The 23,389-nt window shown below is 37.9% G+C and overlaps 1 protein-coding gene across 1 annotated transcript; it reads left to right on the top strand.

The window, feature by feature from the left end:
- The first annotated feature begins 221 nt into the window (after positions 1-221).
- On the top strand, positions 222-13,377 carry LOC105998706 (vomeronasal type-2 receptor 116-like). Its single transcript, XM_013033494.1, has 7 exons — positions 222-288; positions 1,615-1,663; positions 7,042-7,330; positions 8,440-9,246; positions 10,245-10,472; positions 11,413-11,536; positions 12,455-13,377. Exons 1-7 carry the CDS (start codon positions 222-224, stop codon positions 13,375-13,377), a joined length of 2,487 nt encoding a protein of 828 aa, XP_012888948.1.
- Positions 13,378-23,389: the final 10,012 nt, after the last annotated feature.

The raw sequence follows: 23,389 nt of genomic DNA, 5'->3' as shown, positions 1-23,389 counted from the left end.
CTACAGTATAGATCTCTGGCAATAAAAAGATACATATGCACACATATGTGTGAATAAAGGTATCTGACACTGTGGGTCTCACTTCCAGCCAGAATTTCTGCTGGGCAGAGGCTTCAGGGATGTACCTTATGACTTTCACACTCCTTCTTCTCCAGCTTCCCCTTCTTGTCAGATCATTGGCTGGCACTAGCTGCTTTTCTGCAATGAAGCATGGAGCACACATGGATGGAGATGTGATGATTGCTGGGTTTTTCCCTCTCTACACTTTGGGAATTGATCTTAGCAACAGTGAAGCTTCTAGGCAAAAAGAAAACATGCCGTAAGTAACTCATCATTTATTTCCGTCTACTGTTATGTTCTGAGAATGGGCAATGGTTGAGGATACAATCAATGGTCTCTGTCTTCGCTACACTGACCTTCCATCTCTATTGCAGCAGGAATAGCTGTTTCTTTATTTTGTCTTGTATCTATTGTTGAGTGTTTTCCTGCCTGTTAGTAAGAAACAGGAGGAGGCAACAATGCTTGATAAGAAATGTACGCATTACCCTGCTCCTGTAATTGTAATCCTTCTGTACGGTATTTTCACAATAAAAGAAGAAAATACTCTATTGCCTTCTATGTAGTTTCACCTTTCCAGGCTGGTAAATTCTTAACTTTACTGTAGCATCCTTGTATCTCCTCCATGCCAACGATCACTGCAGAAGATGAAATGATGTCCTTACAAACAACCTGAAATACTGCCACCTGTTCTGTACAAAAGGCTGCAGCCACATTTCCTTGCCCCTGAGGCCAGTAGTATGAGCAATTTCTATATTGATAGATCCCTTTTGAGGACATTGATAAACATACTTATTGTATCTGGTGGCTCATGCCTGTGATTTTAACTACCTACAGATCTGATATCTGAGGTGGAGGTTTGAAGCCAGCCAAGGCTGGAAAATCTGTGAGGCTTTGATTTCCAATTAGTACATTTCCTATTTAGTATTGTTACCTTCTCCTTTGTTTTTCCCCTGCAATACCTTCCCTGTCCACCTCCCTAACTCCATACCAACTCCTCCCTGGTGAAGTTGTAAAATTCATTCTCAGTATAGTGTCCTGTACATCGTCTGTATTCTTTTTTTCCTCTGAGTGTATTTATTTACTATTTTTGCCAGTGCCTGGGTTTGAACTCAGTGCTTGAACATTGTCCCTTAGCTTTTTTACTCAAAGCTAACACTCTACTACTTGAGCCACAACTCTATTTTCAACGTTCTGGTAGTTAATAGGCAAGCAGAGTCTCATGGGTTTGTCTGCCTAGTCACAGATACAAAGTGAAGTCTGGGGGGGGCAGTTAGTATAATTTTATGCATGGACCACTGATGATTGGATTGTTTTGCACTTTTGATTGTTTTTTTAATGTCAAGACTGATGCTCTACCACTTCATAGAGCTATGCCTTCATTTCTAGCTTTTTGTTGGTTAAATGGAGAGAAAGACTATCATTGAGTTTTCTGATGCTGTAGCCTTGACTTAATATTCTTGGATGTCAGCCTCCTGTTCAGCTAGCGTTACAGGTATGAGCCACCAGCACAGGTAGTTTCAATTCCTTGAAGAATGTCCAATCTTTAATTTTTAGATGCCATCACCAAAACTGCAATTTTTGTCTGGGTTGATAGTTATATTATGTTGTTTTGATTTGTATTGCCCTCATTACTCAAATGTTGGGACATTTTTTCTGTATTGATTTTCCATTTGTACACTTTAATTTTTAAAGTGTCTACTCAAGTGTTTGTTCCTTGATTGGGTTTTTTTCATCCCACTTTTGAGCATTTACCCAAAGGATCACAAACAAGGTCATAACAAAGCTACCAGCACAACTATGCTTATCACAGTATTATTTACCATAGCTAAGATATAGAACCAACCCAGATGCCCCTCAGTAGATGAATGGATCAAGAAAATGTTATATATATATATATATATATATATATATATATGTGTGTGTGTGTGTGTGTGTGTGTGTGTGTGTGTACACACACACACACACACACACACATAATGGAATCCCATGCCTCCATTAGAAAGAATGACATTGCCCCCTTTGGCAGGAAATGGAACGACTTGGAAAAATTACATTAATTGAAGTAAGCCAGGCCCAAAGAAACATTGGTCCAATGGTTTCCCTTATTTGCAATAACTAGTAGATGTCTAGGACAAGCAGAAAAGGTAAAAACTCTGTACATATGACCAGATAAGTTGATGTTAAATGAAATTAAGCCCAAGATTAGGACCCAAGTGGTTTTTTTCTTGCTATTGTTTCTAATGTATATATAATGTACCATGTGAATTTTTTTGTTTCTTTTTATGATCCTTCTCCACATTATAACCCCTGTTTTCACTGTATTTGATTTCAGTGCCCTCCATGTTGTACATACACTTCTCTAATTTGGGGAGGGGAAGGGAAAAAAACAAAATGCTTAAATGGGGATACAGGTTGACCCATTGTAAAAATAGGATGTACAACACACTACCTTAAAAACGAACTTTACAACTTTGGCAGGGGGTTGGGAGTAGTTGTGGAGTTGGGAGGTAAGGGATGGTAGGGAAAAACACAGGAGGATGTCACAATGCTTGATAGGCAATGTACTCATTAGCTTGCTCATGTGATTTAAAGCACACAAAAATGTGGTGAGCTGGATGCCGGTGGCTCACACCTGTAATCCCACCTACTCAGGAGGCTGAGATCTGAGGATCTTGGTTCAAAGCCAGTCTGGGAAGGAAAGTCCATGAGACTCTTACCTCCAGTAAATCACTCAGAAAACCGGAAGTTGTGCTGTGGCTCAAGAGGTAGAGCACTTCTCTTGAGCTGGAGAGCTGAAGGACAGCGCCCAGTTCCTGAATTAAAGCCCCATATCCAACCAAAAAAGATCTGGCTAGTATTTTGTCTTAGCCCACGATCTCTCCTGGAGAAAACTCAGTATGTTGATGAGAGATGGTTCATTCAGATATTTGTTTCAATGATCTGAGGGATAAATATCGACTAATAATCTGTGAGACCGTAGGTTCCATCCATAGCACTCCAAAAACAAAAGAAAAGAAAATATAAAAACTCATATATTGTTTTGTAGAATCGGAACTTCTATGTACAACTACTTAAAGATAATAAAATAAAAAGACAAGTTTCATACCTATTGTATCACTGGTATATGTTAAAGTTCTAAAATTGTAACAAATAAATGTCTTTTAAAGATTATTATCCTTTTTATTTCTCACTGTGTGTAATTCTTAGAGATCTGTATAATTTATCATATCTTAGTTTATTTACTTGTAGATTTATAGGCACATTCTAGGTGTTACAATGAGGGAAACCATGGAACTTACATTTCTTTGGGCCTGTCTCACATTCTTTTCTTAAGTCACCCAGGGCTACTGATGATGAACTGAGTTTTTTGGAACTAATCTATAGTTTGGCCTTGAGTTTTTATTCATTCATCCTTTCTAACTTTTTTTTTAAGGATGGCCAGGAAAAACATAAGCATTTTTTATTAAAATGTCTTAGGTGTTATTTGCATTTCTTTTAAAGTTATTTTGTATCTTTTTCTTTTTTTATTGTGAAAATACTGTACAGAGGGGATACAATTACATGGGCAAGATAATGTAAAGTTCGTTTTCGACCTCACAATTTGTACCTCTCATTGTTGCTATGGGTCCACCTGTATCCCTATTTAAATGATTTGTTTTTCCCCTTCCCCTCCACAAATTATACCGAGATCAAATACAGTGAAAGCAGGGGTTATACTGTGGGGGAGGGACATACAAAGCAACAAAGAGATAATCTTATAAATGTGTTAGAAACAATTGCATGAAAGAAAAAAAACATTAGAATACATATCTTAGGCTTCATTTCCCTAACATCACCTTATTGGACCTTTTCTGCTTGACTCAGACATATACTAGATATTGCAAATAAGGGAAACCATGGGACCTATGTTTCTTTGGGCCTGGCTTATTTCACTTAATAGAATTTTTTCCAAGTCTTTCCATTTCCTAACAAATGGGTCAATGTCATTCTTTCTGATGGAGGCATAGAATTCTATTGCATATATACACCACATTTTCTTGATCCATCATCTACTGAGGGGCATCTGGGTTGGTTCCATATCTTAGCTATAGTAAATAGTGCTTCAATAAACATAGTCGTGCTCTTAGCTTTAGTGTGGTCTTGTTTGTAAACATTTGGGTAAATGTCCAAATGTGGGATTGCTGGGAATTTTCTGCATTTCCATTCCCATTCATTGTTGATAGATCACTTCTGATTCCTGCCATTATGTAACTTCTTCAGGTTTATTGAAGCTTCTTCCACACTTTCTCTCCTTTATTGAGTTCAGTGGTACTGACTTTTGATTTCTGGATTATAAGATTTCATTTGTCTGTTATAGATTTTGTGCTACTTAGAGAGCTCAAAGAGGATTACAGCAGGATATTTTAGAATGTTGACAACTATCTGGGCTGAAGAGGATGAAAAAAAAGAGAAAATACTCAAGAAATATTGGGAGATGATCAAATACATAAGTGGATATACAATAATGTTTTAATGAAATCTTTCATTTAACTTTTAATAAAACTTTTTCATTTACTACTTTAAGGTAAAATATTAAAGACATACAAATGAAAATTGGAACTGCATTGTAGTCTTCCCATCATTTATAATAATTTTACACTGTTCTATAGTAAATACTAGATACACCAATAATTTTTCCCACTTCATAAGAATTATATGTATGATTTCTCTAGCACACTTACAATGTTAGAACAATCTCAGCTTACTTGTATAGTCACTTTTACCAATAATTTTGATACATTTTGTTTTATTTAGGTTGCTGCATCATTTTGTTGAAAAGACTATTTTTATTTAAATCTTTATTTTAGCTAGTTTATCAGATATTAAATGGCTATATGTCTGGGGGTTCAATTCCAGGTCTTCTAATCTGTTCCATTGGTCATCTGACCTATTTTGTGCTGCCACTAAGCTGTTTTCATTACCATGGTTCTGTAATTGAGTTTGAAGTTTGGTATTGTTATTCCATCTACAATGTTCCACTAGCTAAGACTTGCCTTGCTATTCAGGATCTTTTGTTATTTGAATTTTTGGCTGCTCTCTTCATATCTTTAAACAAATTTGTTGGGATTTTAATGGATATTGCATTGAATTTGTAATTTGCTTTGGGCAGTATTTCATTTTCACAATGTTTAATCTTCCAATCTAGGAGCTCAGATTATCTTTCCATCCTCTTAAGACTTCTTCAATTTTGTTTTTGAATTTTTTAAACTTTTCACTATAGAGGTCCTTCACCTCTTTGGTTAACTCCTAGGTATTTTGTATTTTTAATTCTATTTCAAATGGAGTTTTTTTCCTGATTTCAGCCTTGATCTTCTTGATAATGGCATAAAAATGGTATTGATTTTTGTGGGTTGATTTATACCTGGCTATTTTGACAAAGTTTTGGATCAACTCTGTAAGCTGTGAAAGGAAATTTTGGAGTCTTTCAACTACAGGATCATGCCATCTTTAAAAAGGGATAGTTTTACTTCTTCCATATTTGCATTCCTTGCATGGTTTTCTCTTGCCTATTTCACTTGCTAGGAATTCCAGTACTATGTTGAAGAGAAAAGAGAGAGTATATATGCCCTTCTTTCTGATATTAGAGGAAATACCTTTAGTTTTTCACCATTAATCATAACACTGACTCTATATTTCTCATACACACCCTTTCTTATACTGAGGAATGGTCCATGGATCCTAGCTTCTCCAGAGCTTTCATTATAATGAAGTGTTGAATATTGTCAAAGGCTTTTTCTGCATCTAGTGAGATAATCATGTAGCTGTTGTCCTAACTTCTGTTCATCTGTTGTAATATGTAATTAACTGATATCTGTTAACCTAGCTTTTCATCCCTGAGATAAATCCCATTCAATCATCATGTATGATCTTCTTGATCATTTTCTAAATTTTGTGGAGGAGTGTTACAACAATATACATCAAGGAGATAGGTCTAAAGTTCTCTTTCCTTCATGAGTCCCTTTCTAATTTGGGGATAAGTGTAATAATGGCTTCATAGAATGAGTTTGGCAGTGTTCCTTCCCATGCTATTTCAATGAAGAGTTTGAATGAGTATTGGTGATAATTCTCCTTCAAAAGTCTTACAGAATTTGGTTGTGAAGCCATCAGGTCTTGGGCTCTTCCTGGAAGATCAGTTATTGCCAATTCAATCTCATTGCTTTTGTTGGGTCTGTTTATTAAGTTTATGTCCACCTGATTCAGTTTGGGTATATAGGAATATATCCACTTCTTATTGATTATTATATTTGTTGCCAAGTGGCTTATAAAGTGTTCCCTTAGATAATTCTGAATTTTGTTGGATCTGTGGTGATTCCCCCCTGTAATCTCTAATATTATTTATTTGGGTGTCTTCTCTTTTATTTAATTAATTTGGGTAAAGTCCTGTCAATGTTGTAAATTTTTTCAAATAATCAACTTTTGTTTTTATAGATTATTTGCATTTTTAAGTCTCTAATTCATTTAATTATGCTCTATTTTCTTCTGTGTACTTGTTTTGAGTTTTACTTGCTCTGGTTTGTCTAAAAGCTTGAGTTGCATCATTAGGGTATTGCTTTAAGATTTTTCTAATTTGTTGGTGCAAGCATATATGGATATAAATTTTCCTCTGAGTACTATCTTGCTGTTTCCCAAAGGATTTGTTATTTTGTGTCTTCATTTAATTTGAATCCTGAAAACCATTAAATTTCACCTCTTATCTCCTTGATGACCTACTGGTTCTCAACAATAAATTATTCTGTTTCCATGAGTTTGAGTATTTTCTGTGATGGTTTCTGCTGTTGAGATCTACTTTTATTTTGTTATGATCTAACAAGGACAGGGTCTATATTTTTGTGTGTGTATACATATATATATATATATATATATATATATATGTCGGTGGTGTGGCCATCAAAGTCATAACTTTTGAAATATTCCTTCTAAATTTCTATGTTCATTATGCAGGTTTATCTTCAAGAACTATCAGCTTGTGTTGGCCTTGGCTTTTGCTATTGAGGAGATCAACAAAAACCCTGAACTTTTACATAACTTGACTCTGGGATTTGATATCTATGATGTTTACTTCGAAGTTTGGGCAGCACTTAAGAATCCCTTCATTTGGCTCTTTGGGAAATACAAGATTCCAAACTACTCCTGTAGAAGAGACAGCAAGTCTATAGCAGTACTAACAGGACCATTAGGAATAACATCTGCCCGCATTGGGACATTGCTGGAACTCTACAGATTTCCACAGGTGAAGGTGAACTTAGTGGGGAATATAAAAATGTCTCATTTGGTGCTATTCCAGGTGTTAGGAGAGAATGATAAGAGCCTGGTGATATGAACCTATCAGATTTTGTGATATCAAAGAGTAAGTATGCAAAGATAGGAAGATATGTATATTCCCACTGTTTGGAAAATGAGATAGAAGAATCACACAAACAAATGGATTATTTATTATTTCAAGTGTAATCAATAATTTAAAAAGACAAAAAGTGCAAATTGACTTTGATGTGTGGACATATGCTGAGCAGAGTATTGGTGACTCACAATTATAATCCCAGCTATTCTGGAATCTTTTATCTCCAATTAACCAGCAAAACCAGTAAATAAACGTGTGTTTCAAGTGGTAGAACACCCACATTGAAGACAAAAGCTAAGGGAATGCATGAGGCCTGAGTTCATGCCATTGTCCTGGTATGCATGTACACGCGCGCGCGCGTGCGCACACACACACACACACACACACAAACACACAGGTGTATGTGGACAAGATATTATGTTGAATGACATGTCAGGCTCAGAATGATAAAGGGTAGATGTGTTCTCTCATATGGGAAAGATAGAACTAAAATAATAACATGTCATATATAATAAATATAGATAATGTACAGCCATTTATATATATATGCATATATATACATGATTAATTGGAGTAAAGTATGGGGGTTGAATTCCAAGGAATAACCATTTCTGATCTACTGAATATAAAAATATGAACACTAGGAAGCTGAAGCATATCTTCTCTGAGGGGGTTAGTTGTTACAGGAAAAAGTCAAAAGAACAGGGAATGTATGGGTGAAGAAAAACATAATGTTAAATGTACATATGTGAAAATAGAATTAGGAAATCAGGGAATTGGTTGGGCTGATAGACATGGGAGTAGTTAATGGAAATGGTGACAAAGACCAAGAGACGAACAAATATATTGATATTTTGTACAAATATTGATTTTTTCTCAAAAACTAAAACAAAAATGTACCTTTCACCTAATTCAACTGGTTCTTCACATACTTGAATATTAAGATTGTGATGGATGAAAATCTTCTCATTCATGGAGCATCTAATTTTCTTTCCATTTAGTTTACCTTTGGGCCTTTTGATCATGCCTTGAGTGACCATAAGCAGTTTCCTGCTCTCTATCAGATGGCCCCAAAGGACACATCAATAGCCACGGCCATGGTCTCCTTACTGCTTCACTTCAACTGGAACTGGGTGGGACTGTTGACATCAGAGGATGAGAATGGTTTGTGGGTTCTTGTTAAATTGAAAGAAGAAATGGTCAAGAACAGAGTTTGCATTGCCTATGAGCTAGTGATCTCAAGTAAAACCATCTCACAGATGTTCAATTTAATGAAAATATATAGTCAGATAAATAAATCTTCAGCAAATGTCCTCATGATATATGGTGATAATGAGTCACTACTAGATTTAATGATGTGTTATGAGCAAATTTTAATAAAAGGAAAAGTTTGCCTCATGAACTCACATTGGGATTTAACCATGAGAAAGAACTATTTCATGCTAGGCTCATTCCATGTACCTCTCATTTTTTCACAACATCATGCAGATGTTTCTGGATTCACAGATTTTATCAAGGCAGTTAATCCTTCCAAATATCCAGAAGACTTTCTTCTTGCTAGGCTGTGGTTTGTGTCTTTTAATTGTTCTGAATCCAAGACTGACTGTGTAAAATGGGACAATTGTCTTCATGATGCCTCTTTGGATTGGTTGCCTGGGAATATTTTTGACAGGACTATGTCTGGAGACAGTTATCATATATACAATGCTGTTTACACTGTGGCCCAGGTTCTCCATGAGATGCTTCTTCATCAAACAGAAGTTCAAACAATGGGAAGTAGTAAAGAGACAGTGTCTTCCCCTGCACAGGTAATTTCTTCTATATTTCAGTGCATACACCATGAGCAAAGACACTTCCTAGAGGGTTTCTCACTGTATAAAATTAAGTATTTCAGGTGTTTTTCAAAACCCAGTAAAGTATGGGTGAAATTTTGGTGAGAAACTTTATACATGTGTTCATTGCTCTTAAGAAAAAATAGGCCAGATCAGTAACAAGGATAAAATATATACCATGGATAGTATGTTTGAATATATACATATATATATATATATATATACACACATAAACACATACACATACATACATGTATTTCTTGTTTAGTGTTAGAAGTCAGTTAAGATATATTTTTGCTTTTCTTGGAGCTTGAGCTTAGGGTGTGGATGCTGTCTCTGTGTCTTTTTGTGCTCAAGGATAATGCTCTACCACTTGAGCCACAGTAGTACTTTTGTCATATTCTGAGTGGTTTATTGATGATAAGTGGCTCATGGACTTTTTCTCTGGCCTGGTTTCAAATCATGATCCTCAGATCTTAGCTTCTTGAGTTGCTAGGATTACAGTTGTGAGCCACCAACACCTGGCTTATGAATTCACCTAGTTACAAATAACCTTAACATGCTCATAGCTACTGTTTTCAAAAGTGTAAATTCAGCATTTCCCTGAATTACTTCAGTACTTGCAGAGGATGACCTACAACAGCATTTTTTAATCCATATTTTTCATAAGTCATCTCTTTTCATTCAATTTTGGTATAAAAAGTTTATCAAGCTCAAACAATAATTCGTTAAAATATGGAGGTAGGTAACTGAAAAATTGTCTTATTCATGGCTATTTGCCTGGTCTTGATTTCTCCAGAAAAAGGCCTTCTACTCCTCTTCTGAGTGACAAGGATTCAGGAGGGTTATTTTTATTCCTCAATAGATTTTCTTATGGAATACTTCATTGCTGTCTATGCTATTCTAGAATTCAGAATTGGAGATTAAAGGCAACTAGGAGTTTTCTTCACCATATAATGATGCATCTCTTTTAGTTGCACCTTTTCATAAAGAACATACAATTTTACAATCCTGCTGGAGATGAAATAATTTTGGATGAGAAAACAAAATTAGAGCCAGAGTATGACATTCTGAACATTTGGAATTTTCCAGAAGGTCTTCAACTTACAGTGAAAGTAGGAAAGTTTTCTCCATATGCTCTGCATGGTAATCAACTCTCTCTATCTGAAGATATGGTAGAGTGGGCCATAGGTACTACAGAGGTGAGTTGGATCTAATCCCAACGTCTTTAAGGACATACGTATAAGCAAAATTTACCCTTGAAATTTACACCTGGTTGAGTGTCAGCTTTCTCCCCTAATGCTAACAACTCAGATATCTGCGATGTGAACATCACGGTTTCAAGTCAGTCCAAACAGGAAAGTTTGGAGTTATTTCCAGTTAACTACAAAAATCTGGAAGTGGAGCTATGAATCAAGTGGTAGAGTGTTAATCTTGAGCAAAAAACTGAGGGCCGATGTCCAGATCTTGGGTTCAAACCCTGCAATCAGCACCAAACACATTACAGGTGTTTCTAAATATTGACTTATCATATTATCATGAAACATAAATTGTACACTTCTTATTGGTTCCTAACATTATGATAACTTATGAGAAGAATCACTTTATGTGGTTGAGAGGTTTCTTTGCTCACTTGTGTGGATGGAGGTTTCATTAAATGGTTAGTTGACCTGTTACTTGGGCATCTTTGGTGAGAGTAATCATTGAACATGCCTGTGAGAAGATAGTGTCTTTATGGCCACTGGAAAATGAAGAGGAAGATAGGATGGCCCTGGGGTTCACACAATCCTCTAAAAGGGATGTTTACTCCTTGCTCTTTCCCACATCACAGATGAGTAGGAGACAACATATAATGACAGGAATTGAAGGAAATTCTACAGGCATCTATACTGGGTCTTACTTTCTCACCATTAGTTTCCACCTTTTAAAGATCCCATATATATTTTTTTAATAGTTCAACAGGTTAGAAATAAAAGTTGTAGCACAAAAGCCTTTTGTAATCATGATATATGGTTTTGATTACAGAATTTAATTAATCAACTTCACTTACCTGTTTAGAAACATTATTCTTATTAATACAATTCTTTAAAACAATGCACTTTTTGGAGTGTTAGTTACTGACACAGAACTGATTTTCCTCAGACTCCTCACTCTGCCTGCAGTGAGAGTTGTGGTCCTGGATTCAGGACATCTCCTCAAGAGGAAAAGGCTGCTTGTTGTTTTGATTGTAATCTTTGCCCAGAGAATGAGATTGCTAATGGAACAGGTAAATCCATGACTTATGTAGAAATTGTTCATCTTTCCGTAGTTTTCATCAATCCAACCATGTCAGTGCATAAGTTGTATCTTAGGACTATCGATCCTGTTTTCTTCTCAGTGTTAAAAATTAAAATTTATGAAGCAGTTAGTTGTATTGCTAGTTCAAGTATGGCAGATCAGGGCTTGGAATTACATATTTAATATTACTTTCTAGTCTAGTGCAGGCAAAGTTATCTCCAGGAATTCCTCTTATCTCTAATAATTAAGACAAGTGTAAACTCTAACATGACATTAAACACAAGTCTTATTGAGAACATTGATCATCTTGAAAATTACATTTTGTTCAAAGAGAAAACATGGATCATGCATAGATTCATTTCTCTGTACTCAGAGACAGAGCAAGAGCTCAGAAAGGGGGATTCCATTTAATAAGGAAGCATGAATATAGAGTGTCCAAGAGTGTTTTCTCTGTTTCTACAGATTCATAGACGAATTGGATAGGGCAATATAATGAAATGAATTCAAGGACGGTGCCACAGAAACAAAATTAATCTTTACAGAGATGTGTAGGAAATTGAAAGCTGCATTATGTACAATTTTCAGTAGGATTAGAGTAAGCTGCAAAATTCTGTTAGTGTGAGCAAAAGTGTAGAAAATTGTTATTAGTATATTAGAATATTCCAAATAGCACATTAACAACACTTGTGATAATACTTGAAGTAAAAAATAGCTGAACAAAAAAGTCTGAATACGGAAGGAGGAGGAAGTTATGGTTTAGCAAAGAAAGAAAACTGATTTTTTGACAGTCAGTTTTGGAGCTATGGTAGATTATGTTAGGATTACATCTAAGTAAACAATTTGATAATATCTTTGAAGAAAAGGAAGTTCAAACCAAGAACTAATGGTACATTACACTTCTTATCAGATATGGACCAGTGTGTGAAGTGTCCAGATCATCAGTATGCTAACACACAGAGAACCCAGTGCCTCCTGAGAGCTGAAAGTTTCCTGGATTTTGGAGATCCTTTGGGCATGGCTCTGGCCTTCATGGCTCTTTGCTTCTCTATGCTCACTGCTGTTGTTCTTGGGATGTTTGTGAAACACCATGACACTGCCATTGTCAAGGCCAATAACAGGGCTCTCAGCTACATCCTACTCATCTCCCTCATCTTCTGTTTTCTCTGTTCCTTGCTGTTTCTTGGCCGACCCAACACAGTCACCTGCATCCTGCAGCAAATTGCCTTTGGAATTGTGTTTACTATGGCTGTTTCTACAGTGTTGGCCAAAACATTTACTGTGGTTCTGGCTTTCAAGGCCACTTCCCCAGGGAGAATGATGAGGTGGCTGCTGGTTTCAGGGGCTCCTAACTTCATCATCCCTATCTGCACCCTCATCCAGGTGACTCTCTGTGGACTCTGGCTGGGAACCTCTCCTCCCTTTGTGGACACCGATGCACACTCTGAACATGGTCACATCATCATCCTGTGCAACAAGGGCTCCCTCACTGCCTTCTACTGTGTCCTAGGATACCTTGGCTTTCTGGCCCTGTCCAGCTTCACCATGGCTTTTCTGGCTAGGAACCTGCCTGACACCTTCAATGAAGCCAAGTTCCTGACTTTCAGCATGCTGGTGTTCTGCAGTGTGTGGCTCACCTTCCTGCCTGTCTACCACAGTGCCAAGGGGAAGGTCATGGTGGCTGTGGAGGTCTTCTCCATCTTGGCCTCTGGTGCAGGACTCCTAGCCTGCATTTTTGCCCCAAAGTGTTACAACATCTTGTTAATGCCAAATATAAATTCTCTGCATGACTTTAGGGATAAAAGACATAGTAGAAGAAGTAAGCCTTCTTAAGATTGAACTCATGTTTGATTGGTATATAGAAGGTCTGATCTAAATCTCTAGCAAATTTTCATTGCCATTTTCATTTGTATGATGAGGTTTTTAACCACAGTGAATAAAGGTCAATTGTTTCTTTTTCTAGTTGTGGTTGTCTGAAGCAGTGGTGATCACCTTTTAAAAGTGATTTTTTTCCTCATATAATTTGGTTCTTACTATTTATTTTGTACTTAACCTTATTATCCCCTCTTGTTGGTGTCTTTTCACTATTGTCTTTCTCAGTCACTTTTCTAGATTTTTAGGTATATTGAATTTCTCTCTGCACGCTACCATGTTTCAAAATCCTCTAATGCATTTCCTTACGCTTTTCTCTTTACAAAGTTTCATCTTTTTATATTAGCCTTAGAGATTGCTTTGTTTAATACTAATACTATTCTTAATCACATATTTTTCTTTTGCAATAATCCCAAATCTCCATCATAGGAAGTTTCTCTCTATGTCTTTCTCGGTCTGACTTTTAGCCATTTTCTTCCTTCCCTCTCCTCCTCCTTCCCCTCTCTGTTCTTTCCTCCTGTGGCTTTTGGAACAGATTGCATAAGATAAAAAAATGCCCTTAATTTAATATTACAATGTTAAGTAATTTTTTTACTTTTCTCTTAGGATTAAATTTTGTAATGCATAATAATTTGTTCCTCCATGGCTGGAGACACCTTTCAATTTATTGTTGCTGAATCACTATTTATTAACATTATTTCTTGTTGTTTTCTCACTTTCTAATAAAAGATAAATGTTGAAACATGAACATTTTTATCTGTAGCATTCCGAATCTCTTAATTTGATAGGAAATGCATTACTTATTGTGTCAACTAGTTTGATTTAGTAGGTTCTATACTATCTTTACATAATCACATATTTAAGACATATAAAAACAATAACATCCATATCTTATCTCTTCTAGTGTTTATTACATGTTTCTTCTGACATTAATTACATTTATTTATGCATGCTTAAACTCTGGTTTAGACTGTCTAATACCTTTCTCACTTAAGGCTGCTTTACCACTAGATCCACAGGTACATTTCTAGCTCTTTGGACTTTAACTGGAAATAAGTATCTCAACCACTTTCCTGCCCAGGCTGACTTTGAAACATTCCTCACATTTGCATTTCTAATAGATAACTACTGAGGAGAGGTTTCTATTAGTTAAATTTTTCTTGAAAACACAACAGTGTGTTGGTAAAAATATATTGTGTATGTGTTTTTTTGCGGACATGCTGTCTAACAAATGAAAATGTAATTAGATTTCCAACTTCCTTAGCATGTTAAAAAATATATGATCAGGGGCTGGGAAGGTGGCTCAGTGGTAGAGCGCTTGCCTTGCATGCCTGAGGCCCTGGGTTCAATTCCTCAGCACCACATAACCAAAAAGAAAAAAGCCAGAAGTGGCGCTGAGGCTCAAGTGGTAGAGCGCTAGCCTTGAGCTGAAGAGCTGAGGGACAGTGCCCAAGCCCCACAACCACAAAAAAATATATGATCAAAATATGCATGTTTTATTGAGTTTTTGTCTATCTCCTTTATTTATTTTAGGAATTCCATTAATAGGGTTGACTTTATATTATTGAGTAAAGTACTGAATCCTCATTTTGTGATGTGAAGTTTTTGGGAGGGTATTTGATGTTAGTGTTTTGCATAGTATTTTGTGTTTCTTGCTAATTTCTTCGTAGTTGAAATTTCAGTAAACTTACACAATACTTTTTATCTTTAATGAATTAATGAAGAGAATGAACACATGGATGTCTTGATGTTTTGAAGCAAGAGTGGATGGATGTCAGGCATGGAGGAAGGTAATGATGCATAAAAGAAAAGTTCATGGATAAATAATACGATAGAGACAGGAAGAAGGTCACAAGGAAAATGTGCCTTTATAATTTTTTTATGTTACAATAAAATTTTAATGATAAAAAATAAGTGGAGTTAGACCATGAGTCATGGCTCTCTCATTGTCTGTGCGAGTGTGTGTCTGTGTGTATTGTGTGTGTGTGTGTGTGTGTGTGTGTGTGTGTGTGTAGGGGTGGTTAGAGTGGACAAATGCTATATGAAAAATTTTATCAATTTTATGTTGCTTGCAAAAGGTTTAGGTGTGTTGTATCCAAACCTTGGGGATTTCATATGCTTGGAGGCCATTAAGATAGATTAAATATTTTAGAACAAATAAAAATTTTGGACAAAGACGTGTGTAATCAAAAGACTTCATGAGCACACTTAAAACTCTCATACTAAATCCAATTTATCTATATACACTAGTAAAAATTTAAAGTAATACAAAAAATTAAAAGCAGATACACAGTTTGAAAAATAACTTCTGCTTGGTCCAAAACTAATTTTAATCCACTAAGTTAAAGGAAACTGCCAGGCACAGTTTTTCTCGCCTGTATTCCTAGCTACTCTGGAGACTGAGATCTTGAGGATTCTAATTTTCATTTCATTCACTCTGTTAATTAGGGCTTCCATTCTGCTTTGCATAGAGGAAATTGAGCCACTTATGGCTTCTGTATCCTGAGTATTAACCTCAATTCTTAGCAAGGTGTGTACTGCATCTATTTTTGCTTGCATCCCCTGTTTGAAATCTTGCATGTCTTTTGATATTTCATTCTGTGTTCCTTAATTTTCTGATCTATTTCTCACTTTAATTTTTGAGTCATTGCCTCCAGCATCTCTTGGATGTAGCATTTGTCTTCCTTTCTTGCTTTGCTTACACTGGGACTCTCCCCTGGGTAGCTGCTGGCTTTTGGGGGTAGCATGCTAGCCTGGGTATTGATAAATCCTGTAATTTTTCTCTGTGATTTTCACATGGAAATTCAGGGATTCTTTTGGACTAATCTGAAACTCTGACTGTTTTGTTTAATAGGTGGCTGTCTTTGCTTGGTTCTGGGTTGGTTCCTGGATCAATTGATGAAGCTTGCTCTTCGCACTGGGTTGGCTGAGAGAGTCTGTACCTGGTCTCTGTTCTGTTGGGAGAGAGGCTGAGCTGCAGCTGCTAGCCTGACCCACATAGGGCGCTCTGCTCTCTGCTTGAGATCACAGGCAATTCCTGCCTTTAGCCAAGGACTGAGCAGCCTAGACTGCTCATGCTTTCTCCTATGGGTGCTCTTGGTAAGACTGGGTGTTCTGGATGTACCTTCCCATTTGCTGGTGTCTGCTATGAGTTCCTGACTATAATCAGATGCTGGCAGCCTGAGCTGTCCAATCCCCAAGTTGGGATATACAAGTCAGGCTCTGGTGGGATTTGGCCTTCTGGTTCTCCTGCCCAGGGACAGAGGTCTTTTGTCATCATGTGTGCTATTCCAGGGGGTGTGGTTCCTTCTGCAGAGGCATATTCTCAGCTTCTAGATTTAACCAGGATGGGTGGGCTGTGCTGCTCAGGCCCTGGATCCACAGGACTGGCTGCCTCCCAGTCCCCTGCTGGGGCATTACAATTGGACCTGTGTTGCTGGGTATGTCCTTGGGGTATGCAGCTGGATTATGCAATTTGGACTTTTTCCACTGCTTTGTGCTGTGGCCTGTGGGTTCTGTTCTTAGCTTGGGCATTTAAGCTCCCTCTCAGGGGCGATTTTGATGAAGCTTGGAGGATTAGATATGCTCCATGGGCTGGTGGGACACTAACAGTTCCCAGTTTTAGTGGGACCTGTAGTTCAAGTAGTGGTGGGAACTCTGGGTCAAACTTTGTGGATTACCATCAGCACTGGTTTTCATTGGAGGGATGCTGTCACACTGCAGCTATTTGGGAACTCTCCAGTGGTGCTCTAACAAATAGCTGTTTCTGTGTGATATAGGTAGCTGTTGCCACTGTTCTCTGTGTTTGGTTGAGATGCTTGTGGACTGGGCTGTGTTGTGGCCACTCTGGGTCTGTGCTTCTCACCTTCTCTGCCTCTGTTGATACTGCCCTTGTCAGCTCTGCCAGCATTTTTTTAGCTGACTCCTGGCCAATGTGTGGAAGAGGGGGCTTCACTCAGGTTCTGAGCTCTGAAATTTCTGTCTCTGTTTGCACTCTCTGGGTGGGCACCAGCACCTTGGGAGTCTTCTGAACTGGTGTTCTGTGGACCGACCTCTGTAGTTCTTGGATTCCCCTTGTGAGGCCCAGTGGTTTTGGTGGCACAGGGTGGCACCACTCCGGTTAAAGTGGGGGAAGGGTCTTTGTACAGTTTCGAAGCTCTGAGATTTCTCTGTTTGTAATCAGCGGATCCAGACCTGACACCTTGAGTATCTTTTGTGCTGGTGATTGGCAGAAGACCATTTGGGACTCTGGTGTGTCTGGCAGTCATTGCTGTGCCGGGCTGGCCATGGTTTGTTCAATTGCTGTGCAGCTAGCAAGGGTTGGTGGAAGGGTCTTCGTGCTTTTCTGTTCTGAAATTCTTCCCTTCGCTCCCTCCCTCCCTACCTCCTTACTTCCCTCCCTCCCTTCCTTCCTCCCTTCCTTCCTGTTTCCTTCCTTCCTTCCTTATTTCCTTCCTCCCTCCCTCCCTTCCTTCCTCCCTTCCTTCCTTGTTTCCTTCCTTCCTTTCTTGTTTCCTCCCTCCCTCCCTCCCTTCCTTCCTTCCTTCCTTCCTTCCTTTCTTCTTTCCTCCCTCCCTCCATCCCTCCTTCCCTCCCTCTCTCTCTCACCTCTTTCTCTCTCTCACTTCTTTCTTTCTTTCTCTCTCTCTTTCTTTCTTTCTTTCTTTCTTTCTTTCTTTCTCTCTCTCTCTCTCTCTTTCTTTCTTTCCTATCTCCTCCTGCTTTCCTCTGGATGTTTGTCTTCATTGGAATTCGAAATCTCTGTTTGGTTGGAGAGAGCTGTGATGTTTCCCTACTGTCCTGTCGCCACCTTGGCCCTCTTCTGAAAGGGTTAACCCTTCTAAATACTCAGAAGACTATTACCTTGTTGGTTGTGATTTCTCTCTTTTAATTTACCAGTTTCTGAGTCTGACTGGGTAGCAAGGGAGAATTGTCCACACAATGTCTTCTTGGAATGGTTGCCAGAACACACATCACTTGTGACATGATTATGTCTAAAGAGAGTTACAATATTTTTAGTGCTATGTATGCTGTATCCCAGACACTGAATGAGATCTTTTTTCATCAAAGAGAAGTGTCATTATTGGCAAATAAGAGAGGAATGGTACCTTACCCTACACAGGTAATGCTTATTTAGTTGGAAGGCACATACCACAAGCAAATTTTTTAAAATTCTTTTTCCTGAGGAAAGGTCACACATAGATCCTTATTTCAAGAAACATAAGCCATTCTCAGTATTTTCTGAAGTCATACTATTCTTGCCTTTGTGAGTTCTTGTTACTCTTACTTTGTACCCAGTAATTTTTTCTTCCTAACCCATCTTAGAAGTTTGTAGGTTTAAACACTTCTTCATCCTTTACATATTCCTTACCCTGTGAGCAAAATGGCCTTAGGCATTATGGTTCCTTTGGACAGGATTCACACATCGGTTCCTCAGTCCTCACCAAGAAACTACCACTTTGTCTGCTTCTCTATGTGGAGAGTCCAGATCTGTATTCTGTGGAATACATTTTAGTATTGGGTTGAACATTTTGAAGAATTTATCAACTCCAACAAGTGAGATCAAGTGCTAGAAAATCTTATAAATGTCTCATTGTACCCAGCTCACAATGTCAATGTTTTGCCCTGTGACACCCAAATGGTATCAGAGATGTCAAACTCTACATACAGTGATGCAATGGACATAGAGCCACTGCATCTTTTCTCAGGTAGCAGGTAAAAATATTTCCTCTATAATTCATTGTATGCAGAACTCCACAAGGTTTCCTATTAGTGTATGTGGACAGTTTGTAAACTATAGTTTGGATTAATACACTGTTAATTCTTAAAAACACCATATGGATAAATGCTTCACCTTAAGAGCTTCCTTTCTCAGAATCCTAGAAACAACTGCTGGTGACAGGGAGACTTCTAGTCTATAAGCCAGGCAGACTGCAAAGGCTGCATGCTTGTACACATAAGAGCACTACATGTGCTGATTAAATGCTTACACACACAGAGCTATCCCCTCTATGACTAAACTTACACATATCTTCCCTTTGACACTGTGGCCAGTTATGCCAGGGTGCTCTAAGTTGTGAATGATCCTTGTTTTTCTAGACTCCAGAAAATCAAGAGCTAAAACTGAAGATAAAACAATACAGTGCAGATAGGAAAAAAACATTAGAAACATCCTGTATAGCCAGTAACTTCCTGATAAAAATTTAAGCAAGAAACATGAAATGGGATTATACTAAACTAAAAGCATTTGGCACAACAAACTACAGAGTCACTAGACTGAATAAGTGGCTTATACAATTTGCCACCTAAATATCTGGCAAGTGATTAATAGCCAGGATATACAGGAAGCTCCAAACACTACACTCCTAAAGGATGCACAAACCAATCAACAATCTGGTAATTAAATAAAAGAAACTTCTCAAAGCCAGAAATATAAAGCTCTAATAAACATACAAACATGATCAACATTCTTGGCATAAAGTAAATGCAACGATAAATGACACTAAATTTAATTCACTCTGGTGACAATGTCTGACATAGAGAATACAAACAACAAATGCTTTTAAGAATGTAGGAAAGGAGACAAACACTAATCATGAGAATGTAATTTCAGGCACCCACTAAGGAAATCAGTACATAGGTTCCTCAAGAAAGCATAGATTTAGCCGGAGGCCGGTGGCTCACGCCTGTAATCCTAGCTACTCAGGAGGCTGAGATCTGAGAATCGCGGTTCAAAGTCAGCCAGGGCACGAAAGACCGTGAGACTCCTATCTCCAATAAACCACTAGAAAACCGGAAGTGGCGCTGTATCTCAAGTGGTAGAGCGCTCGCCTTGAGCTGAAGAGCTGAGGGACAGCGCCCAAGCCCAGAGTTCAAACCCCATGACAGACAAAAAAAAAACAAAAACAAAAAACAAAAAAAAAGAAAAGAAAGCATAGATTTATGAGTTGGACCAGTTGCTACCACCTTGATAGACTGAGGCCCCTTGTATACATACATATACATATGTAAATAAATCCTAGGTCCAGCTAATATATTTTACTAAGAATTTAAAAAATAAGTGATAAAATCATATGTAATATAGTGAATAGAAAAGTGCAAAAAACCAGTGGCTATCTCATGAGAAAGGGCATTTCTTTTCCTCCTGCATTTTAAGGTACAGATCTGATGAGTATTTTCTGATACTCAGAGCATGAATATGGATAAGTGTACCATAACATACATCCAGAGCTACATCCTTGTATAGAGTATGTTCACTGCCCTGAGAAACCTCAGTTCTAAAGGGCCACTGAAGTCTCTATATGGAATTTGGGTTTAACCTATGTTGACAAATAAAAATCATACAGTTGATTTTGATATTGATTTTGGTTTGTCATTGAGAATAACTTCCTCTCTTATATGTCCTCAGAAGGCTGCAACATGAAAATACCTAGGTCAGCATGTTTGGTAATAAGTACTTGTTTGAGAGTGACAGTTCAGAATGCAAAAATGGGACTCAATTTCAGCATTGACGTTGAGTTATTGACATGTAATTGCTGGTTTCAGCAGCATCTTTGTTTCCTAAGGCAGTAGTAAATGGGTGCATTTTTGTAGGATTCTGCACATGGAATTCCCATTGAAACTTGCCTGGATCAACCACCAATGTTCTGTGACTGTTGTGACATGGTGTGTATGAATGACTCTCTGGATGTGATGCCATCATAACTTTGGTTAACATCTCACAGACACAGACTCTTTAGGACATTTCACCATGCACAGCACATGGCATCCTCTGAGGCAATACAGCTGCATCATCCCAAATGGCTTTCATAATTCTATTTCTGGGGCCTCACTCTCTGTGGTCTTGGATGGAATCATAGCACCTGTGCTGAAGAAGGCAAATCCACAAACATGTTTTCTAACTCATGTTTTCTCCTGGATGAAGACCACAGATGTAGAGCCTCAGGATATAGTTTCTGGGGACTCACAAGAAGCTTTGATGGAGGATGAGCTACAGTATAGATCTCTGGCAATATAAAGACACATATGTACACATATGTGTGAATAAAGGTATCTGACATTGTGGGTCTCACTTCCAGCCAGAATTTCTTCTTGGCAGAGGCTTCAGGGATGTACCTTATAATTTTCACACTCCTTCTTCTCCAGCTTCCCCTCCTTGTCAGGTCCTTGGCTGGAACTAGCTGCTTTTCTGCAATGTTCACCAAACGCACATAGATGGAGATATGATGATTGCTGGCTTTTTCCCTCTCCACACTTTGCGAGTTCATCTTAGTTACAGTGAAGTTTCTAGGCAACAAGAAAACATATCGTAAGTAACTCATCATTTTATTCCCATTGACTTTTATATTCTGAGGATGGGCCAATGGTTGAGGGAACAATCAATGGTCTCTGTATTCGCTACACTGACCTTCCATTCTTATTGCAGCAGGAACAGCCGTTTATTTTCTCTTGCATCTATTGTTGATTGTTTTCTTGCCTGGTAGTAAGAAAGGACTCTATTTCCTTCATTCAGTTTCACCTTTCCAGGTTGGTAAATTCCTTACTTTACTGTAGCAGCCTTGTGTCTCCTGCATGCCAACGGTCACTGCAGAAGATGAAATGATGTTCTTATAAACAACCTGAAATACTGCCATGTGTTCTGTGTAAAAGGCAGCAGCCACATTTTCTTGCCCCCTAGGCCAGTCGTATTAGAACGTTCTTTTAGTGAAAGCTCCCTTTTGAAGACATTGATGAACATTCTTTTTTGGGGGGGTCGGTTGTGGGGGTGGAACTCTGGGTTTGGGCACTGTCCTTGCACTCTTCAGCTCAAGGCGAACTCTCTACTTGTACAACTCATTGTTACAATGGGTCAACCTGTATTCTTTTTTTTCCCCTCTGAGTGCATTTATTTACTATTTTTGCCAGTACCTGGGTTTGAACTCAGGGCTTGAACATTGTCCCTTAGCTTTTTTACTCAGAGCTAGCACTCTACTACTTGAGCCACAACTCTTCTTTCCAACATTCTGGTGGTTAATAGGCGAGCAGAGTCTCATGGGTTTGTCTGCCTAGGCACAGATACAAAGTGAAGTCTGGTTTGGGTCAGTAAATTTTTGGGGGGGGTTAGAAAAATTTTATGCATGAGCTACTAGTTATTGGCTTGTTTTGCACTTTTGATTGACTTTTTCTGTCAAGGCTGATGCTCTACCACCTCATGGAGGTATGCTTCCAGTTCTAGCTTTATGTTGGCTAATTGGAGAGAAAGTTTATCATGAAGTTTTCTGATGCTGTTGCCTTGACTCAGGATCCTTGGGTGTCATCCTCCTGTTCAGCTAGCATTATAGGTATGGCCCGTCAGCATAGGTAATTTCAATTCCTTGAAGAATCTCCAATCTTTAATTTTTAGATGCCATCGCCAAAACTGCAAAATTTAAATCATGTAGCTTTGATTTGTATTGTCCTCCTTACTCAAATATTTGGACATTTTTTCTGTATTGCTTTTGCATTTGTATGTTTTCATTTTTAAAGTGTCTACTCATGTGTTTGTTCCTTGCTTGGATTTTTTCCATCCTAGTTTTGGGTGTTTACCCAAAGGATCACAAACAAGGTCATACCAAATCTACCAGCACAACCATGTTTATCACAGCGTTATTTACTATAGGTAAGATGTAGAACCAACCTGATGTCCCTCAGTAGATGAATGGATCAAGAAAATGTGATATATATATATATATATATATATATATATATATATATATATATATATATATATATATATATATATAATGGAATTCTATGCCTCAGTCACAAACAATGATGTTGCCTCTTTTGTTAGGAAATAGAAAGACTTGGAAGAATTATATTAAGTGAAGTAAGCCAGACCAAAGAAACATAGGTCCCATGGTTTCCTTATTTGCAATGACTAGTGCATGTCTAGGGCACGTACAGAGTAGGTCAAATGCTATGTATATATGACCATATGAGATAATGTTAAGCA

Source organism: Dipodomys ordii, unplaced genomic scaffold (assembly GCF_000151885.1).
Source record: "Dipodomys ordii isolate 6190 unplaced genomic scaffold, Dord_2.0 Scaffold171, whole genome shotgun sequence".
Lineage (NCBI taxonomy): Eukaryota > Metazoa > Chordata > Mammalia > Rodentia > Heteromyidae > Dipodomys > Dipodomys ordii.
The sequence above is the reverse complement of the archived record's forward strand: the minus strand, read 5'-3'. Positions and strand labels throughout refer to the sequence as shown.